Source organism: Balaenoptera musculus, chromosome 16 (assembly GCF_009873245.2).
Source record: "Balaenoptera musculus isolate JJ_BM4_2016_0621 chromosome 16, mBalMus1.pri.v3, whole genome shotgun sequence".
NCBI classification, from domain to species: Eukaryota; Metazoa; Chordata; class Mammalia; order Artiodactyla; family Balaenopteridae; genus Balaenoptera; species Balaenoptera musculus.
The window spans coordinates 71,174,617-71,197,680 of record NC_045800.1 but is presented as its reverse complement, the minus strand read 5'-3'; the positions used below and the strand labels follow the sequence as shown (position 1 = coordinate 71,197,680).

At 34.5% G+C, this 23,064-nt stretch overlaps 1 protein-coding gene across 5 annotated transcripts in view; it reads right to left on the bottom strand.

The window, feature by feature from the left end:
* RTKN2 (rhotekin 2) overlaps positions 1 to 23,064 on the bottom strand; it is a 193,079-nt gene that overhangs the window by 122,815 nt on the left and 47,200 nt on the right. For all 5 annotated transcript variants that reach the window (XM_036827905.1, XM_036827904.1, XM_036827906.1 and 2 more), the window contains 3 exons: positions 20,993 to 21,087; positions 10,795 to 10,901; positions 9,697 to 9,828 (listed from right to left, as the gene is read on the bottom strand). In XM_036827905.1, the coding sequence (XP_036683800.1) occupies positions 9,697 to 9,828; positions 10,795 to 10,901; positions 20,993 to 21,087 (334 nt within the window). The remainder of the gene's footprint in view (positions 1 to 9,696; positions 9,829 to 10,794; positions 10,902 to 20,992; positions 21,088 to 23,064) is intronic.

The window sequence follows — 23,064 nt, the reverse complement described above, 5'->3', positions numbered from 1 at the left end:
AGTTTCTGATAATGTCAGAAAGTTCATGCAATTTTTTTTTCACTGTGGGCAAAGTATCAATAATAGTGCTCAGGACTTCACTTCCCAAACAAGGAATGGATTAGAAAACACAAGATGAATTTTAGGACTGTTATCATTATGGGCTCACACAATGTATAGATGAGATAAGTATCTCCTCTCAGCAGGGTATGAAAGCAAGCAACTTGGTATTCTTGCCCCCATTATTTACACCAACTAAAATACTGCCTGGTACCCACTAAGTGATTGCAAAATATTTGATGAATAAATGAATAACAAAAGAATAACTCAGATAATGATAAAAAGTTTTACACTGATAGACTCAGATCCTAGAGATAATCCACAGTCCACTCTTTAAATTATAGATGAGGAAACATGTTCTGAGATAAGCGTTCTCTCCAAGGTCAGTTTCTTGTTTTGCTTTTGTTAATTCCAAACCTTTTTAGTTGATTTGGGAGGCTTTAAAATCAACTCCTATTGATATGTAGATAGATTTGAGATTATTCACTATGAAATTTTCATCCTTGGCTGGCTCTACTTTTGTCAATCGGCACATATTGAACTACAACTTTCCACTGCATGAGACGATGGTTACCCCGAGAAGGCCAAGTGAAGTCAAGAAAAATACAATCTGAGAAGTCAATTTTGTAACAAAATATAATTAACTCTGAAGTCAAAGGAAAGTTTCTTCTAGGTTTTTCATTATTTTTGAATTAAAACTGTACTTCAACCTCTCCATTTCTGTGGTAATGGAAAATTACCAGATCAGAACTAGATTTATAAATTGTTTCCTACTTTACTTTTGACTCTATGACTTTAAAAATGTCTACTACATACCCAGATTATAGTTTCTAAATACTCTTTCCTACTAAAAGGAATCAGAGCTCTTTAGAGAAATGGCTTATCCCCAGCCTGGGCCAGGAAATATATAGGATGAGCCTGGAACATCTTGTTCTACCAGAAATCAAAGATTACTAGGGTTGTACCAAAAGGACTCAAAAGTAAACTTGAAGAGGCTTCCAGTAGCCAAGGATGGGACAATCTGAACATCAATAAGAATTACAATGGTAATGGACTGATGCATGAAAAGTCTTTAAATCCACAAATTCATAATGATATTTAAAAACTAACTCATTGGTCACCTCTGAAGGATGCTAGGGAACCACCTCATAGTTTTGGTAACTAGAATATAAATGCAAAAAATCAAGCCTTTATCCTGGCTTTCTTGTAAAAACTGTCCTTCAACCTAATAGCTGATGAAGTAGAGGTGTCCCAGCTAATAAATGAAGAAAGAATGTTAAAATAGCACCAGTGTGCAGTCCCTAATGAAATAAAGAATCTAAGCAATGTTCATCAGTGGATGTTAACATGAGTGGAAGACCCAGACGTTATTATATGCCTCCTGATAAAAGTACAAAGACATATTCTTACTAAGCAACCAACAAACAAACTTAAATCTGATTCAAAAATAGAAGAAAAAAGACAACTTGAAGATACAATCAGCAAATTCTAGACTCTGAAAAACTCTGTAGGATAAATGACCAAATTCCTTCAACAAACAAATTGTGTGTAATTGTGTGTGTGTGTATGTGTAGGGGAGAGAGAGAGAGAGAGAAAGAGGCGGGTAGAATAAAAGCCAACAGATTAAGAGATTTAAGAGAACTAATCAATCAACTGCAATGTATGGTCCTTATTTGGATCCTGATTCAAAAAGTTGTTTAAAAAATTACAAGACTGAGACATTTGAACACTGTCTGGATTTTTGATGATATATTGACTTTATGTACGGCTATAAATTTTCTTAAGTATGGCAGTTGTAATATTTACAAGTAAAATGATATGATTGCTAGGATCTGCTTCAAAATAATCCGACAGTGGAGGAAATGTGTGATGGTACAGATGGGTTCATTTATACTATTCTTTCTACAGATTATCTTGAAATTTTTCAAAAAACAATTAAAATATAAAATACAAGTACAAAAAACTAAGAGCCTGCTTTCTTATCTATAATGCAGGGATAATATTTCACTCACACCTTCCTCACAAACATGTTGTAAAGCTAAATGAGTTCTTTGAAAGGTGTCTGGTCTAAAGTCTTGTTAATCAGGGATGAAGACAAAATTATTGATGGCTAAAAACAAGCTTTAGACCTTATATGTATTCTAATGACAAAGAAAGCATACCTTCTACAATATATATCAAGGAATGTTTGAAATATATAAAGCATAACCATAAATTAAACCAAGCATTAGGTCTGATTAGTATTAGCGATATAATTATTTTCAATTTATGTCAATGAAATCAGATGTAAACTCTTAAAGGAAAAGACTGCTTAAAATATTCTTTTTGCTGTATTTAATAAGGGACAATCTGAATAGGTGATACATGCATTAAGAGGACTAACATAATATGAAGAAAATCCCATGTGCTTCATGGTAATTTTACTTGCTAGGGTCCATGATAAATGTAATGGTTAAAAACAATTTCAAGACAATTTAACAAAGGACTGACTATCACACCAACTAGTGTTATTGACTTGTTTGGTACAGATTTTATTATTCATTAAAATGAAGTGATGCATATTATTTAGATCAAGAAAAGACTATTGATCTCAAAGACCCACATTTCTTTTCCATTCCACTCCCCACCCCACTGGCAATGGATAAAACTTTGGCTAATAAAATGCTTTCTACAATGTATAGGAGATTCAGTGGCTCCAGTTAAGTACCCCTTATTGAGAATGTCTAGCTCAACAACATTCATAGGGAAGTTTTTTGAAGTTGAAGCAATCACTTTGAAGTAAATCATCCTTTCAAATTTGGATTGAAAAGAGGAGGGGGATAGCTTTTAGGCTTTTCTTTCCTTAATGTGACTATTTCCACAGATGGCTCCCTCTGAAAATTAATGAACTGACTTAGCCTTACAGGAAATGCCATTTAGAAGGACAAGAATTATAGTCAGAGAACAGATCCTGTGATCAAAATAGCAGAACTACTATTTATATACCTTAGCAACTGTAAAATTCATGTTTTCACATAATTTTTAAAGCAGCATTAAGCAAAATTATTATTTTCTAAATCATGAGAGGAGAAAGACAACCAAAAGAAAGAAACTTTGTATCTAATATTTAACATTATTAAGCATAAAAAGATCTTAGAGACCCAGCACTGGAAATACACTAAAAACTGAAACAAAAACACTATCCAACCAAGTTGGCATTTATCAATGATCCCCTTTATTTAAGAATACTCTAATAGTACATGTCCCTTAGAAATTTACAAAGTAAGCAAAATAATTAAAACATCTACCTTATATTTAAAAACCAAGTAATTTAAAACACTGAATAGACTGAATAGATTAAAATCTATGAGTTTATCATAATATTGGAGGTGGTGTGGGACAAGAGAAACGACACTCATGTGCTATTTCTGCAGGGGATAACTCCACTCCAATACATATTGCCAATAACAATACAATGTCAACATGTAATAACACAACTCCTTACTCTGAAAATTGGTCATTAACATTAAACATTTACCCAGCCTTTTCAGGAAAGACTGTAATTCATTCCTAGTTGATAAGAAAAAGTCCTTTACAAAAGAATGCCGGCTAACACATACAGAAGGAAGGACAGTAGTAGAAAAACATGTGCAAACTCCAATGTAATGACCGATTCAGGTAAGGGCAATCAGTTCACTAAAACCATTATGTGAAAGATTGTTGGACAATAAAGATAGTCACACTGTGTCTAAGCATCATCTCATTGACTACTTGCTAATTGTAAAGACAAAAATTTACCTTTATAGTGGAGAGAGCTAGTGGTAACCACGTTAACCAAGTCATTAAACCTGGCATTGCCAATAGTAAGACACTTGACATCATATGCCTCTGAACAGAATTCTTCATAAAGTATTTGTTATTATCCATGAAATATTCTCATAATAATGTTTAAAATGAATTTAATCAAGCCCCTAGACCTAACTTACATGTTTAGAAGAAGTACAAAGGATGCACAAGCTTTGAATAGTCCTAGATTGAAAACAAGAGCTAAAAGGACATTTTGGAGACAATGGGGAAACTTGACTATGGACTGGATATTAGATGATATAAGAGAATTACTGTTAATTTGCTTAGCTGTGATAATGGTATTGTAATTATATATATATAGACACACATATACATAATTTTATATATACATATAAATTTATATAATCTAAGAGGCTCCTATTTTTAAAAGGTAGATGTTGAAGTATTCAGGGATGAATTATCAATGTTGGAGACTTACGTTCAAATGGCTCAGCAAAAAATATAGATAAGAGACTTTATAAACTTTCAGCTAAACAAAACAAAACTTTCAGCTATAAGATAAATGAGGTCCAAAGATCTAACGTAAAACATGGTGACTACAGTTGATAACACTATTGAATAAGTGACATTTGCTAAGAGAGTAGACTTAATGTTCTCATAAAAAAGATTAAAAAAACTATAATCCAATAATGATTATAGTAATGATTACACAACTGTATATTATTTGTCAAAGTTATCAAACTGTACCCTTAAAACTGGTGAATTTTATTTTATGTAAACCATACCACCGTAACAGCTGATTAAAAAATTAAATAAAATATAAAGTGCTTAAACCCCTCCCAAAAAAAGAAAAATAGATAAAGCAAATATGACAAAATGTTAACAGTTGAATCTGGGTGGTATACAAGTGTTCACTGTAGTATTTTTTTCAACTTTTCTATAAATTTGAATAACCTTATAAGCTGAGAAAAATAAGTAAAAATTACTTTAATAGAAGATATAATTAGATAACAGTCATGTTTTTAGAAGTAACAAATAGATTTCTTGACTGAGATGGTGTTTGACATAGTTAAATAACGAGACCAGTGGCATTTACTATTAAGAGTGAAGTTTTCAGGTGAATGGAAGGGCTCAAAGGAAACCTGAGATAAAAGTAGGAAATGCTCCAACAACACATTAAAAGGATCATACACTATGATCAAGTGGGATTTATCTGAGGGATGCAAGGATTCTTCAATATACACAAATCAATCAATGTGATACACCACATTAACAAATTGAAGAATACCATATGATCATCTCAATAGATGTGGAAAAAGCTTTTGACAAAATTCAACACCCATTTATGATTAAAAAAAACTCTCCAGAAAGTGGGCATAGAGGGAACCTACCTCAGCATAATGAGGGCCATATACGACAAACCCACAGCAAACATCACCCTCAACAGTGAAAAACTGAAAGCATTTCCTCTAAGATCACAAAAAAGATAAGGATGTCCACACTCGCCACTTTTATCCAACACAGTTTTGGAAGTTCTAGCCACGGCAATAAGAGAAGAAAAAGAAATAGAAGGAATCCAAATTGGAAAAGAAGAGTTAAAACTGTCACAGTTTGCAGATGACATGATACTCTACATAGAAAATCCTAAAGATGCTACCAGAAAACTACTAGAGCTCATCAATGAATGTGGTAAAGTTGCAGGATATAAAATTAATACACAGAAATCTCTTGCATTCTTATACACTAACAACGAAAGATCAGAAAGAGAAATAAGGAAACAATCCCAATGACCATTGCATCAAAAAGAATAAAATACCTAGGAATAAACCTACCTAAGGAGGCAAAAGACCTGTACTCAGAAAACTATAAGATACTGATGAAAGAAATCAAAGATGACACAAACAGATAGACGATATACCATGTTCTTGGATTGGAAGAATCAACATTATCAAAATGACTATACTACCCAAAGCAATCTACAGATTCAGTGTAATCCCTATCAAATTACCAATGGTATTTTTCACAGAATTAGAACAAAAAAATTGTACAATTTGTATGGAAACACAAAAGGCCCTGACTAGCCAAAGAAATCTTGAGAAATAAAAATGGAGCTGGAGAAATCAGGTTCCCTGACTTCAGACTATACTACAAAGCTACAGTCATCAAAACAGCACGGTACTGCCCCCAAACCAGAAATATACAGCAATGGAACAGGATAGAAAGTCCAGAGATAAACCCACACACTTATGGTCAACTAATCTATGACAAAGCAGGCAAGGATATACAATGGTGAAAGGACAGTCCCTTCAATAAGTGGTGCTGGGAAAACTGGACAGCTACATGTAAAAGAATAAAATTAGAACACTCCCTAAACCATATACAAAAATAAACTCAAAACAGATTAAAGACCTAAATGTATAAAACTCTTAGAGGAAAACATAGACAGAACACTCTCTGACATAAATCAAAGCAAGATCTTTTTTGAACAACCTCCTACAGTAATGAAAATAAAAATAAAAATAAACAAATGGGACCTAATGAAACTTAAAAGCTTTTGCACAGCAAAGGAAACCATAAACAAAAAGACAACCTACAGAATGGGAGAAAATATTTGCAAACAACGTGACTGACAAAGTATTAATCTCCAAAATATACAAATAGCTCATGCAGCTCAATAACAAAAAAACAAACAACCCAACCAAAAAATGGGCTAGCACAGGTGACTCTACTCAATACTCTGTAATGACCTATATGGGAAAAGAATCTAAAAAGAGTGGATATATGTGTATGTATAACTGACTCACTTTGCTGTACAGCAGAAACACAACATTGTGAATCAACTATACGCCAATAAAAATTAAAAACAAAAAAAGAAGTAGGAAATGCAAAGGGAAAAGTTTCTAAAGAGAAAGGGCAGGAATCAGTGCTGGAATCGGCACTGGAGAAAATTAAGACAGAAATATTGCAAAGCTACAGAATGTAACACTTTGTCATCAGTTTAATCTTTGAGATAAGCAACTAAATTATATTATCCTTCCCAACCTTAACCTTACCTCATGGTTTAATATTAAAATTCTTTTTGGTAGTTTAGACAAAAGTCATATTCGATGGAAGAGATATTTATGTCATCAGTCCTCAGGGTCAAATACAGCCCACGCTGTCCCCCCAAGTCTAAGGTCGAGTCTATACACATTACTAAACAAACCATTTTCCTGTGAATTTGTAAAGCTCAATAGTGGAGCCACCACTGGGATTTCTAGGTACGCTGATTTCAGTCATCTTAATAATGGAGTTGATTGACTACAGAATCCCATCGGTTGCCAGGCCATCGGCTTTTATTACCACAAGGAAAAATGAGTCAATTGAAAAAGGTCAATTTAGTCAGGCCATGTAGATCCTGTTAACTACTTTTCTGGAATTAGACTCTTGTCATCAAATAAGAAAATACAGATGCACTGACTACAATAACAGAGGAGTTCTATTATAACTGTCCTCTTAAATTTAAATGGTAAAGATTCAGTACATGCCTAAGTCCTTGCCTACAGGTAACTTGCCTTTGGACTCAGAACTTCATTTCAGAGCTACTTTTTACTTTCAAAACTGATTCAAAGTGGATATGGAGATAGGGAAAAGTCTAATTTTGCCTTCCAAATCTAGTCTTGCAGTATGTCTATGAAGAAACAGAAAAACAATCCATGAATTTTTATCTATTTTTTTCTACCCATTAGGAAAGAGTAAGCCATATAATTTTACTTACTAGCTAAACAATTTCTATCTGATCTCTGAGTATGTTTTGTCACTTGTAAAACAGAAATAAGATACCTGTAAATCAGGGCTGACCTACACGCTCTGCCTCCCTTAAAGGGCTGAGATAGGTAAAATGAATACTTTGAAGACTGTTTTCAAATCAAACTTTTAAAATATCATTTGCTTAGATTACGTTTTAATTTGGTTTATAGCTATCCATATTCCATTGTACATCATGCAAGAAAAAAATTGGTAGGATTCCATTTTTACTACCTAGTGAAAATAAGGTTAGACAAAATCATCTATGTAGAACTCCAGCCAAAAATATTTAACATGAATCTAGCGAAACAATTAGTCAAAAACAGATTTGGGGACTTGCCTGGACTTTTCAAAAATGTCAGTGTAATAAAAACCAAAAAAAAAAAAAAAAGGCAAGAGAAGGGCACAATTTAGGTAAAAGGGAAACAAAAGACATAGTGATCAGATGCAATCTGTGACCCTTGATGGGGTCTTGGATAAAACAAAAAATAAAAATCAGAAAGAATATTTTGGGAATAACTGGGGCAATTTGCTCTGTATCTTAGATAATATTATTTTATCAACAATAAATTTATTGAGTGTGATAATAATATTATGGTTATGAAAGAAATGTCCTTGTTTTCAGGAGAAACACGCTGACATATTCTAGGAAAGAAATGTTATGCTGTGTGCTGCTTACTTTCAAGTGGTTCGGAGAAAAATTTTTTTTAACTAACTAGAGTGAAAGTAAATGTGGCAAAATGTTAATAGCTGAAGAATCAGGTGATGGGTATCAGGTTTTACTTTTCTATTCTTTCAATTTTTCTGTACATTTGAAATTTTCAAAAGACTATGGGGGGGAGTGAACACTGCATAAACAAAACAAAACAATGAAAAAATTGTATCAATTTTCCAATAATAAAATTATACTTTCATTAACCTAATTTTCTAAATGAAAATAAATTCACTATGTTATAATATTGAGGTATATTATTTAAGAGCAACATTAATCTTTCTTATACACAAAACAGATAAATTAAGTGGACTTAATTACATAGTAAAAGGTCTCACTGAAGAATTTCCTTTGAGTAAAAAGTAGTATCATTTCTAAAAGCAGGATAGAAACAGATCAAATGTTACTATTGCAAAGATCACAGAAATTAACTAAATCCTTATACATTAGCAGACCAGTATCTACATGTTTTTTCAGGACATATAACTTTACATTTTTCCTCAAAAGATAACTTAAAGGCAAGTAGAACATGTATCTTACAGTTAACAGATGTGATGGCTCATATTTTATCATATACTTCACTTCAACCACTCTGAAGGCAAGCAAAGTAAAAAAACTAAAACAATTAATTGCAGTCCATAGGCAGAAAACATGACATTCTACTCTAGAAATGCCATTTTAACTCTAGAGTAGGAATGCTATAAAAAGAGGGGAAAAACCCTCTAATAAACACTAGACTTGGATGATAGATGAAAACAAATTTAAGATTGTGAGATAAAGAAAATAAGCCTGCCTTAGACTGAAAACTTCTCCTACAGATTTTTGGGTGAAAACTTTCTAACTAAAATTTTATCATCTCCTTTGTATCAAACCAGTATATTTATGTGTATGTGGTATTCTAAACAGAATGTGAGGCTTTCTTGTTCTGGCAGAAGGTTGAACACTGCCCATTAACCACATAAGAAATCAGAAAGTATACTCAGGAATTTCTTTTTATGGGTTCATTTAAGTATTAACTAGAAAGAGCATCATTGTAACATGAGCTAACAATTTTATGTTTTTATAGTCTCTTAATTAAATAAATTCCTAAAAAATTTAAATACCCTGTTAATGTGGAGTTACATTCTCTGCTTTAAAATCTATTTGCTAGTATAGATTTCCAATTACTATGTTTTCGTAGGAAATATATAGTATTTCCTTTACCAGATAAGCTCTATAAACAGAAAGAAAAATAAGAATATCTTTACGAACTAACCTAGTTTTAGCAGTCCTTCCCTTTTTGTAAATAAGATGACAACAGTGTGAATTGTAATAGAAAAGAACAAACTTCATAAAATGTTATACCTTTATTTTCAAAATAGCATTTTATTTACCTTGTTAATGGACACTACCAAAGCTGGTTCCACTTTACCTTCGATTTCTTCTGGAGTGTAAAAACAATAGAGTTTACACCCTCTTAAAACACAATACAACCTTCTCCAACTAATCAGACCTTCTACCATTTGCTGAAAAAGAAAAATCAAGAAACTCTCAACTTTAAATCATTATTTATCATCTTAACTCTAAATTCAACAAAATACTTGAATTAGCAAAGTTAGTTTTTTGAAATGTTTTAATGTGATACGAGTTACCCATTAATTTACTATACAATAAGTCAATAGCCCAAAGTAAAAAAGTAAGTTCGTATCAGAGAAGAAAGGTTTGGAATTCTCAAAAGCATTAAGCAAAATAGAGGTAATAATTATCACATAACTTTTATATACATAAAATCATAAATCAATGCAGTTTTAGAGAAGCTAGTCTATTAAAAATTAGTGATTGGAATTCCACAGCAATTCACGTAATGACTCAGGAAAAGTATAAAAATAACTGAATATTCAAAATAATTGAATATTCAAAATATTCCCTTACTGTTCTCAGAACACTGGAAAATGTTGACTTCCCTGTAAGAATGCAAATTTTCTTTCCTCTTAATGGAATCTTTTTTAAAAAGCTATTGATTCATTGAAGCCCATAATTAATTATTTACTGAATATAAATAACTATGGTTATAAATAAATTAGGAGTAGGTGGCACAGAGGCAGCTTTGGAAGCCCAGAGGCCTAAACTGTGCCAAAAGCTGTCTGCCAGAAAGGCCTTCATGTGAAAGGTGTTGAGCAGCCCTCATCAGTTTCCACAAGGAGTCCTCTGGTACTGATTATCCTGTTACTGCTATTAATGAAGCAGAGGAACCTGGAAGAGGTAGCCCCTTAGCCATCAAAACTGCATCAGACCCCTCCCCTTCCCTACCTTCTCACTCCCAGCTGCACCCTCCCCCCACATTTGATGTCTAACAAGGAGAGAACTGTCATTTAAGAGAAAACTTTATTAAAAAAAAAATACTTCACAATATCAGAATGCCAAACAACTGCCAGGATATTAAGATCAAAATTAGAGCTATAATTGTTGCAGGATATTTAAAGTTCTCTAACCTGCTGATTAAGAAATCCTGCAAATGCATCCTCAGCCATACAAGCTGGTTGGGCGACTAATCGGCAGCACATGTTACCATATAAGGGAAGCCAAAACGAAGACTCTTCTATTTAAATGAGAAAAAAATCAAGTTATAAATATATGTTTATTTAAGGTCATTATACATTTTGATTATTTTTACAATTTTTTTTGCTTTATATAAGAACATATGTAAAGGTTCATCCTGCTCAAATTACTGTATTCAATGACAAAATCAAATAAAAGAAAGCAGTCAGGACAGTAGGATATTAAACTGACAGTTTACAGCATGCTATCACCTGGAGTAGACATGGAACTTTTAGTCTCTTGATCTCTTGTTTGATCTTAAAGTAATTAATCAATGGAGGTAGTTCAGGGCACATAAGTAAACTCATGTAATTTAAAAAACATCCTAATAAAGTGATTTTTGTTTGTCAAATTCTACTTTTTGCTCTGATTTTCATTATAATAATTAGCAAAGTGATGCTCTGAATAAAACACTTCAGGGCACAACTTTATGATAAGAATTTAATAATAACTCTTTCGACCTTTCCCCTTGTCCCTTCCCTTACTGAACAACTCAGGTGTAAGCCATTATGTGGAGTCCACCACAATGGGTATCTGTGCCAGGAGTTGGGCAGGGGGCGGGCGGGAAGCAGTAGTGTGCCAGAGCTGGGTGCTGGGCGCAGTCAGGATAAGGAGGGTGAGTGGGAGAGCTGCCTGGCATGAGGAATCAGAGCCTGAAGGGGCTGAGGAGGACGGATCACATGGGGAATATAGAACCCAAAAGGGGTCTCTGCTCAGTGGCCAGCCTGGCGTGGGGAGGAGGGGCCCAGGTACAGTAAGGAGGGTATCTGTGTGCAGTGCTGCCCAAGTGAGGTGTCAGAGTCCAGGGAAATTAAGAAGAGTGTGGGGGGTGGTCCAGCCACGGGAGTCAGTTTGAGAGTAGCGAGGGGACCATTCACACAGTTGGTGACCCAGAACAGTGTGTCAGAGCACGGGGAGATGGAAATGCAAGCAGAGGGACAGCCGGGTATGGGGTGTCAGAGCACAGGCAGGCTGAGGATGGTGTTCACATGGGCTGAGGAGGGCAGCCCTGGGTGGGCTGTATGAGCCTGAGCAAGGTAAGGAGTATCCACGTGGGGCAAGGCGCAGCCCAGAAGGGGAGTCAGCGCCCCAGCAAGGAGAGAAAAGCAGTTATGTGAGAAAGACAGAAAAATGGTTGCTTTTAAGGAGACTGACCAAAGAATAAAAAGCATTAAAGATAATAGAAGACAGGTTTCTCACTGTCAGAGAAAGGAATTACAAATGTGCAGAATGAACTCTTTGGTATTGGATTAGAACTAGACATACTGGTGTGAACTCATGGTTTTCAACATACAGAGATTAAGAAATGCATGACATACAGAGTGAAGTGAGTCAGAAAGAGAAAAACAAATACCGTATGCTAACATACATATATGGAATCTAAAAAAAAAAAAAAAAAAAAAGATGGTTCTGAAGAACGTAGGGGCAGGACAGGAATAAAGATGCAGACATAGCGAATGGACTTGAGGACACAGGGAGGGGGAAGGGTAAGCTGGGATGAAGTGAGAGTGTGGCATGGACATATATACACTACCAAATGTAAACTAGATAGCTAGTGGGAAGCAGACACATAGCACAGGGAGGTCAGCTTGGTGCTCTGTGACCACCTAGAGGGGTGGGATAGGGAGGGTGGGAGGGAGACGCAAGAAGGAGGGGATATGGGGATATATGTATATTGTATAGCTGATTCACTTTGTTATACAGCAGAAACTAACACACCATTGTAAAGCAATTATACTCCAATAAAGATGTTAAAAAAGAAAAAAAAAGAACAAATGCATGACAGGACTTCCCTGGTGGCGCAGTGGTTAAGAATCCGCCTGCCGATGCAGGGGACGTGGGTTCGAGCCCTGGTCCAGGAAGATCCCACATGCCGAGGAGCAACTAAGCCCGTGTGCCACAACTACTGAGCCTGAGCTCTGGAGCCTATGAGCCACAACTACTGAGCCTGCATGCCACAGCTACTGAAGCCCACGCACCTAGAGCCCATGCTCTGCAACAAGAGAAGCCACCACAATGAGAAGCCCGTGCACTGCAAGGAAGACCCAACACAGCCAAAAATAAATAAATTAATTAATTAATTTTAAAAAAGAAATGCATGACAAAATACATATACATGTATGTCCACTGAGAGGGCTTAGGAAAAGTGACACCTAATAGTGACAGTCTAATAGCAATGAATATACCTATAGCTCAGATCATGTCTTCTAAATATTATTTCTATTAAAAAGAACCAGTCTTCCTTGGAGAAATGGATGACTCCAGGACTGGGGCAGGGAAAGTACATGATAAGCCTGAAATATCTTGTTATGCCTTAAGCAAGGAAGTACTCAGTGAATGAGGAGGACATGTAAAAAGACACAGAAGCCATCTTGAATGTGCTCCCATTGGCCAAAATGGAGACAATCTGAATCTTAAACAAGATATTAGCAGATTATAATGCACTGAATAAAACTGTAAAACATGAGTCCATGTTGATATAAATAAATCAGTGAATAAGTTGAAAGTCTAATAAATATACTTAGATAGTTTCAAAGTATCCCCCTGCCACACACAAAACATGTATTAATTACAAAGAGGAAAACAAAAAGAGAAACTTAACAGTAGAGAAGCTTGACAGCCACCGCCCTAATCAAGTGAACATCATCAGTTAATGGGGTGAATCAAAAGATGCCACCTGATGGAACGTAATGAGAACGCAGCATCACCTCTGTGGTATTTCTGCCAAAGATGCATATCCTGAGTCTCAGCCCAAGAAAACATCAGACGAAGCCAAACTGAGGGAACTTCTACAAAATAACTATGATGTTTACAAATGTCAAGGTTATGAAAGCCAAGGAATGACTGGAGAACTGATCTAAATGGAAAGAAACTAAAGAAGCATGATGATTAAAGGCAATGCGTGAATCTGCACTGGATCCTTTTGTCGTAAGGGACGTTACTGGAGTAACATTTGAATGGTGTCTGTATTAGTAGAAACAATAGTAACGTATTAATGCTGACTTGAATAGCTATAGTGATGTAGCCAGATGTCTTTTAGTAGGAACAGGTATTAACATATTTGGGAGTAATGAAGCATCAGGTAAGCAACTTGTTCTCATATATTTCTGGGGGAAAAAAATCTTGATATTCAACTTTTAACTGTTCTGTAAGTCTGCAATTGTTTAAAAAAGTTCTTTCAAAAAACATTAAGATAGTCCTTTAATGTAGTGTGCAGGCAGGTATACAACCTTTATAACTGTATGGAAGGAAAGCACTGCATAATTTATTCTGTGTATCGGGGTATAAATAAAAATGCAACATACGGTCCTATGTTCACACTGGACCACACAAAAAATATCTGTAAAGTTTTCACTGCACCCATGTTGGTAAGTGCCTATTAAATGACTAACCATTGGCTGTTACTATCATTGACCAAAAGGTCTTAGTAAGTCCAGAAAATAAAACATTTTTTGTAAAAATACAATTATTTAATATATAGAGGCAGTGTAGCCAAGGCTTGACACATCAGTTAAATGAAAAAGACCAGCGTAAATGAAGAGCACAAAGTTAAAACAAAAACAGTTTTTTAACAATTTACCTGCTCAACATTCTACTAAAGAATAGCATACCACAAATTGTCTGGGACTATTCAACTCTTTGTTAAAGCTGCTGTCTTTTAGAAACAAAGGGTTTGATCTGAGAGAAATAAGTGTATAAATACAATACAGTCAATGATTTAAAAATGCAGACATAAATAAATAAATGAGAATCTCCTTTTCTAAAATAGGCAGGAAACGAAATAAAAATTCTATAAAAGCATGTATCTACGTAATACAATTGAAATCACCCTTGTGATTTATGAGTTTAAAGTTTGAAAGCGAATTTCTTTACATAGCGAACCCAGATTTATGAATGGCTTGTTTTTAAGTTAGGATCCACCTCCTAAAGAAACAGAATCATAAATGATTAGTTTTTCAGACCAGTCACAATCAATAACGTATCTGGAACCTAAATACCACATGTAACAGTGTGCTTCTCTAGTAAAATAAGATCAGATTTCATCGCACACCAAGAAAAATAATTCCTTCCTCATTGCAGACCTTGAAAAGGGATACTGGATGTAAAATTCTTTGCTCTACAGATCACGTGCCACATACACTGCAATCACCTCTTACTTCCTACATAGGTTTCTCTACAGCTCATGACCACTGTGGAATAAAGCAGAGTCACAGCTTCTTCTCCCTACTTCTGACAAGAAATACAGCATCTAGGCTATTCACTTAACTTGCCCGAGTATCAATTTCTCATTCTTAAAATACTACCTATTAAGTACTACGGTTGCTGTGAAATCACATAAGATAATGTGTGCATGACATTTATCGCTGTGTCTGGCATGTAACAGATGCTTCTCATAATTTCATATCCAGGGCACTCTCACTCCCCAAACCATATCCTTTCCATTTCTCAATGCTGTCTTTCTGCCCTTGTGCAACACATTTAATCAAAATACTTAATTCTTCTTTTCTAACCAAAGGTGGTATTAGGACAAGATGAAATGAAACAGGAAGTGAAAGAGCAGTTTGACTTTTCATTACTTAAAGATTTTATCTAATTCATCTGTAGTTTCAGATGGGGAGCAAAATGGAGTTTAAAAACGACAGCAACAACAAAAACAAAACACAGGCAAGAGAAAGAATCGATAACATCTCAGTTCTGTGTGAGTCAATCTTTACAATGTGGTTTCATTGTTTTATAAAAAGTGTAAAAATTTCTTGATGACAAATATAAGCCTTAAGATATCATTCTGGCTTTTTCCTTCAACTAGTACAAGTAATAAAGTTGAGTTATAAATTTCAAAAATCTTGTATTTCCTCTTTATTTTATAGTATTTGGTAGACACTGACATAAATTTATTTAGAAAACCCTATTAAACATAGATTTATTAATGAATAAATCAGAGGGTGGCTTTTTTCTGTATAAAATTTTGTTTCTTTTTAATTACAAGCTTTCTTTTTTTTTTCCAAATATAATTGATTTACAAGATTTTAATTTACATACATTTCTAGAGATACACCTATCACATCAAAAGGGTTAGGCATATAGGTTAGTGTTCTTAAAATTTTTTTCTGTGGAATCTACAAGTTCCAGTGTCAACAGTTTTTGGGTGTTATTGCTGTAAGCACAGGTCTTTTCACAGTCTTTAACATGCTAGTCTTTACTGTGTTTCTCAAAGAAAGAAGTATACCACATAGTTCCCATGCTTATTTGCTCAGGAGCATTTTATTAAAGGAGAATCTAGTAATATCTTATAGAACACTGAAGACAAGTGACACTGCTAAAATCGATGATTTCTTTGTGAATTTTATTCCTTTCCACAACCTCTCAGGTGACTTGGTTGAAAGAATGGGACCTTTCATCATCAATTCCATTATTCACACATCGACAGTATTTTGAGTCTTTAGGTGCTTTATCAGTAATCATGCCTAACCGGAACGCATAGCAGAAAGAGCACAGCCTTTCCTGGATTACTTAAAGTCTGGCTCGACCACTGGCTAGCTACATAATCTGGCACGTTACATTCTCTAAGCTGTATTTTACTCATTTGTAAAATATAAATGGTAACAAAATGAGGAACTTGTGAAAGCACAGAGCTAGCCAGTGCTAGAACTAGAATACGAATCTAAAGGCTGATGGCTCCACAGTCTCCACTATTAATCACTTCACTGTGATGCTCCCTTATAACTACGTCTCACAGAGACTAAGAATAAAAACTGCTTTAACAGTGTTCATTTATTTATTTATATTTTATTGTGGTAAGAACATGTAATAGGAGATCTACTCTCTTAACAGATTTTTAGTGTACAATACAGTATAGTTAACAAATGTTATAATGTTGTACAGCAGATCTCTAGCACTTATTCATCTTGTATAACTGAAGCTTTAGATCTGTTTATTAGCAGCTCCTCCTTTCTCCTTCTCCTAGCCCCTAGGAACTGCCATTCGACTCTCTGCTTCTAATAGTTTGTCTACTTTAGATACCTCATATAAGTGGAATCAGGTAGTATCTGTCCTTCTGTGACTGGCTGTTTCAGTTAGCATAATGTCCTCAAGGATCATTCATGTTGTCACATATTGCAGAATTTCATTTTTCAAGGCTGAATAATATTTCAATGAACAATGTCTGGCACATAATAGGCACTCAACATATGGTGATAATATTGGTAATTCTAGAGAACTAACACAAATGGAATTAAACTTAATTTGCCAAGTTTTCCAATAAAACTGACAATGCTAATACTATTGCAAACTTCAAGTTTTGGGTGATAGAAGGCTTGATTAGATTGTTCAGACCAATCTTCCCACTGAAAACTACTAAAAATGCTGAACCAAATATATTTAAAAACTTTTCCCCAGAGCAACAAAGAGGTAACAAAACTATAATAAACTACCAGTACAAATCTGATAAATGAGAACCAGTGAGTTAAATGAGCACAGAAGCTGTGTTTGTCCTGAGAGCATTTGCCAATCCCAGCAAATCTCAATTTATGACTTAATGATCCTGCAAGACGAGGGAAGCAGAACAGAAATCACAGTCTAGGACCTGAACAATGTAGGCAGATTAATGGGAGGATTCTCCTCATACTAAACTGATATCCCAAAGGAATCACCAACAGGGTAGTGGTGAACCATAAGCAAACCAACCTAACTGCCCAGGATTCCCATTGCCTGGAGGTAGGGATGAAGGGATGCAGAGAAACTCAGACACGGTCTTTGGATAAAGTAAGCCCAGAATGATAGTCTCCCCAGGTGCCTGCGAGAAGCAAACAGAGACACCGAGCATTAATTTATTCCTCTATGTAGACTTTCAATTACAATGACAAGCACATGAAGATAACTAGACATGCAAGGAATTGAGACATCATGAGTGAGAACCAGTTAAAAAAAAAAAAAAAAAAAAAGAGAAACTGATCAAGAAAGACTTTATATATCTGAATCATTAGCCATAGACTATAAAACAGCTATGCCTACTCTTTTAATAAAAACCTAAAAGATAATATTAACAATATATGCAGAGAATAAAAAGTGAAAAGTAGCATAGCAGATTTGAAAAAGTCAAACAGAACTTCTAGAAATAAGAAGTACAATAAGTGAAATGAAGAACTTGGTATACAGATTTATCAGCAGATCAGACAGAGCTGCAAAGAGAATAAAGGAAATAGAAGATAGTGCATTAAAAATCCAGAAAAGCAGCAAAGACAGACAAAAAGATGAGGAATACATCATAAAGGGTACTAAACATAGAGGATACAGTCAGAAAGACTAACATAGGTTTACTAGGAATGTTACAGGGAGAAAGGCAAGAGAATGGATCAGAGGCTGCCTGAATAGATAAGTAAGATTTTGTCCAGAAATAACGAAAGACATCCATCAATTTAAAGAAGTTCAAGGATTTCCAAAAGCAGCATAAATAAAATTAAATTCTACACCTATAGCATGGTGAAACTTCAGAAAACCAAAGACAGAGAGAAAATGAAAAGTTACCTTCACAGAAGCAACACACTGACAAATGATTTTCGACAGCCAGTACAAGATGCCAGAAGGTACTGGAATTATATCTTTAATATTCACAAAGTAAAATATTAAAGTGCCGAACTTCTACAGCATGTAAAAAATATCTTTCAGGAATGAAGCTAAACAAAGTCATCTTCAGACATACACAAAGAACTAAGAAGTATGATATTAGCAGAACATACTAAAATAAATTCTAAGGATTACACTTCAAGCAGCAGGAAAATAATCCCAGATGTAAGGTATAAGACACAAGCAGTACATGGAAACATGCAGGCAAATCTAAATAAATATTAAGTGTATAAAACATCTTGTGAAATTTAAAAACCAAACAGAATTATAATATATAACAACAGCACATAGGTCAAAGAAATGGAGTTTATTCTAAAGTCCTTGCAGGATCTGAGAAAAAGGTAAAATTATCTTTTAATTTTAGACTTAAGTATGATTAATAAAATTTCTAGAGGTAATGTCTGAAAGATGAGAAAAAGAATTATAACTTTAATTAGAACAAGGAAAAACTGAAATAATAAAACTATCAATCCTTAAAGACACAAGAAAGAGAAAACCACCATGGAATAAGTAAGACAAACAGAAAACAGAATATGATGGTAGATTTAAACTCAAATACTTAATATCATATAATATGGGTTATAAACTATTTGATATTGAATGTAAAATACTGGTTTGATTTATATTGGTTTTTAATATACAACCGTCATAGACCAGAGATACGTCTCTCTAGTCAATGTTTTTGTCAGTGTTTACACATATACTGACATAACATATACTGACGTAACAAGTGATCCACAGAATCACTCGTGCCTACCTTCTGTTGGTAGCAAGCAGAGGATATACGGGAAGGTAGGGCTAAATTAATCTTAGACCTTTTTCTCTAGATAATTTGTAGTTATAGTTTATTAAAAAGAAATATATAGCAAGGTGAAGAAGGGAGGTAAGTGATTAGAAGATTTGTAAAACAGCAGGAGCACTCTCCACGCTCCAAGATTATTTTTACCTATGATGAAAAATATAGAGTAGTGTTGGTAAAGTGGTTTGGAAATATGATTTGGGTTACTTATTCTTTTTCATTTTTTGAAGTATAATATATAAAATTATATACTACCTTCCTTATACCTTTTGTTGTAAAGATAGATGGCTCTGTACATTTTTTAAGTTTCGCACTAAAAAATTACATTCAAAATAGAGGAAAGTTCATAAAATATAAATGTATGGTTTAACAAATAATTATGAGATGAATATGTGCATAACCATCTCTGTGTCAAGAAATAAAACATTGGCAACACTACCTCTCCTCAGTTACCTAGGTGTAAATATGACCCAAGTTGTATGGTATTCACTTCCTTGTGTTCTTTATGGTTTTACCACTTATGTGTGCTTCCCTAAAAAATATAATTTAGCTCTTACTGGTTTGAACTTGATGTAGATGGAATCATATTATGTCTCCTTAGTGACTTTTTGCTCATCATCAAAATTTTTTTATGTATGTTAAAATTTTTTTGTCAAGTTTTGGAGAAAAACATAAATTTTCCTGTGTAAACACTGACAAAAATATTGGCTAGTGAGAGATATCTCTGGTCTATGTTGGTTGTATGTTAAAAACTAAGATAAATCAAACCCCAATAAATCAAATGCTTTAAGCCTTAAACTTATACAGTAATGTATGGCAATTATTTCTCAATAAAACTGAAAAAAATACCCAAAACCAAGAGGCATTCTCCCAGGGAACAACATTCCATCCGGTATAACATTGTTTATTAAAGAAGTGCGTGCATGCATTGCATTCTTGCTACATGTATATACATATTTTTTGTGATAGAGATTTTATTACATATTTAGTAAGAGACAAAGAAGGTTAATGAAACATATCACCTGGCCCAATTAATAAAAATTCTCATCAGACTTTACATGGTAATTCTATTTTTAATTTTTTGAAGAATGACCACACTGTTTTCCATAGTGGTTGTACCATTTTACGTTTCCATCAGCAGTGCACAATGGTTCCAGTTTGTCCACATCCTGGCCAACACTCGTTACTTTCTGTTTCTTTGTATTTATTTATTTTTAATAATGGCCATCCTAATGGGTGTGAAGTGGTTTCTCATTGTGGTTTTGATTTGTGTTTTCCTAAGGATTAATGATCTTGAGTACCTCTTCATGCTTTTATTGACTTCCTCAATTTCAAATTTAAAAATAAGATACATCTTTGACAACTAGAAGAGTGGTAAAGTCACCAATTTCAAGTCAAAGACAAGGATTCAGAATATGCAAAACCTTTCTGTTCTCTCCAAGCAAGCCTCACAAACAAATCTCTAGCAAACAGTAGAAAGAGAAAAATAAACTTTCTGCTTTTGGGGAAAAGGGACAGACATATTTTCAAGAATCCACAGAGTCACTCGTGCCTACATTATTTAAGCCAATAACCACTTCAGGGGAACATATTAAAATTAGAAATTATTACTGTCACCACACACATATTGACATAACATGTATAATAAGTAAAATATAGACTGTACTTACCATCCCCATTAATAGACAGATTATGGGTCTTGAAGCTATTCTCAGCACTTTCCAAGCTCAGTGTAGTATGAGCTAGCAAACTGTACTTTGCACCACTAATAGTGAGAAAAAAGACATGTTTTAAGTATTTTAGTATATTTTCCACTACATAAAATATTCAGATGTTCAACAACAACAAAATAAACAACCCGATTAAAAAACAGGCAAAGGTCTTAAACAGACATTTCTCCAAAGAAAATATACAAATGGCCAATAAAAACATGAAGAGGTACTCAAGATCATTAATCCTTAGGAAAACACTAATCAAAACCACAATGAGAAACCACTTCACACCCATTAGGATGGCCATTATTAAAATAAATAAATAAAAAGAAACAAAGCAATGAGTGTTGGCCAGGATGTGGACAAACTGGAACCATTGTGCACTGCTGATGGAAACGTAAAATGGTACAACCACTATGGAAAACAGTGTGGTCATTCTTCAAAAAATTAAAAATAGAATTACCATGTAAAGTCTGATGAGAATTTTTATTAATTGGGCCAGGTGATATGTTTCATTAACCTTCTTTGTCTCTTACTAAATATGTAATAAAATCTCTATCACAAAAAATATATATACATGTAGCAAGAATGCAATGCATGCACGCATTTCTTTAATAAACAATGGCATACCGGACGGAATGTTGTTCCCTGGGAGAATGCCTCTTGGTTTTGGGTATTTTTTTCAGTTTTATTGAGAAATAATTGCCATACATTACTGTATAAGTTTAAGGCTTAAAGCATTTGATTTATTGGTTTGATTTATCTTAGTTTTTAATATACAACCAACATAGACCAGAGATATCTCTCACCAGCCAATGTTTTTTGTCAGTGTTTACACAGGAAAATTTATGTTTCTTTCTCCAAAACTCAACAAAAAAATTTTAACAAAACAATGCATGAGTAGAATTTTAAGTTACATTCTGAATATGATTGGTATAATTCAGCCTCCTATGTAGATTACTGGGGAAGTCCACTAAGTATCAACAAATCTCCACTGTTGCTAGAGCTAAGAGGCACTAGCCTCATTCTCAGTGTGGGCCATTCTCTGCTATTTTCACTTATCCTGAACAAATTTCTATAGTGCCTTCCATAATTAGCTCATTTTTCCCTACTGTTACATAAAAAGTGCCCCCCCAAAGTGGAGGAAGTATTTTAAAAAACTGTGGAGAAAGAATAGGAGCAATTGAGAACAGCAATTAGAATGGAAGAGTAAATATTACTACACACAAAACTGCCTATTAACAATCATATGAGTTGTTTGGTGATCAGGGCACAATGTGTTAAACATGATCTCAACATGATAATTTGTCACTGATACATAGGTTTTATGCAACTACATTACAATTTTTCCTACTTAAAATAATGGTAAATAGACTCCCTATCAGCATTTTAGTGCAAAATATGTTATTTTCAGGAAGAGATTATTGACAGTAAGTGGATAAGTGATGCTAGGTGTATCTGACAAACAACAAGACGGCTGTGTGGCTGGAGTACAGTGAGGGAGAGTAAGACAAGATGTCTAAAAGGTAAGAAGGGGCAGACACTCTACACTGCAGTAGGGCATGCCCTGTAGAGCACGATAAGGACCCTGGATTTTATTCTGAGTGAGATGGGAAGCAAGTGGTAGATTTGGAGCAGAGGCATATGCTATGATATGACTTGTATTTTTAAATGATCCCTCTGGCTGCCATGTTGAGAACAGACCACAGAGGCCAAGAGTGAAAATGGTAATGCCAACTAGAAAGCTACTGCACCTCACCAGTCCAGAGCTGATGCAGGCCCGGAACAGGGTGGTAGTTGATGGGGTGGTGAGAAGTGGTAAGATTCCTGATATAGTCTTAAAGTTGACCCAATGTGGTCATGGGAGGTAAAAGAAAGGACAGAGTCAAGGACAACTCCAAGGCTTTTGGCCTGAGCAACTAGAAAAAGCGAATTTTCATTAACTGCAAGGAGGCTGACTGAGAGAACGGATATGGGAAGTAAGAATTTAGTTTTGAACAGATTAAGTTTGAGAATGGGCTGTAGGGTAG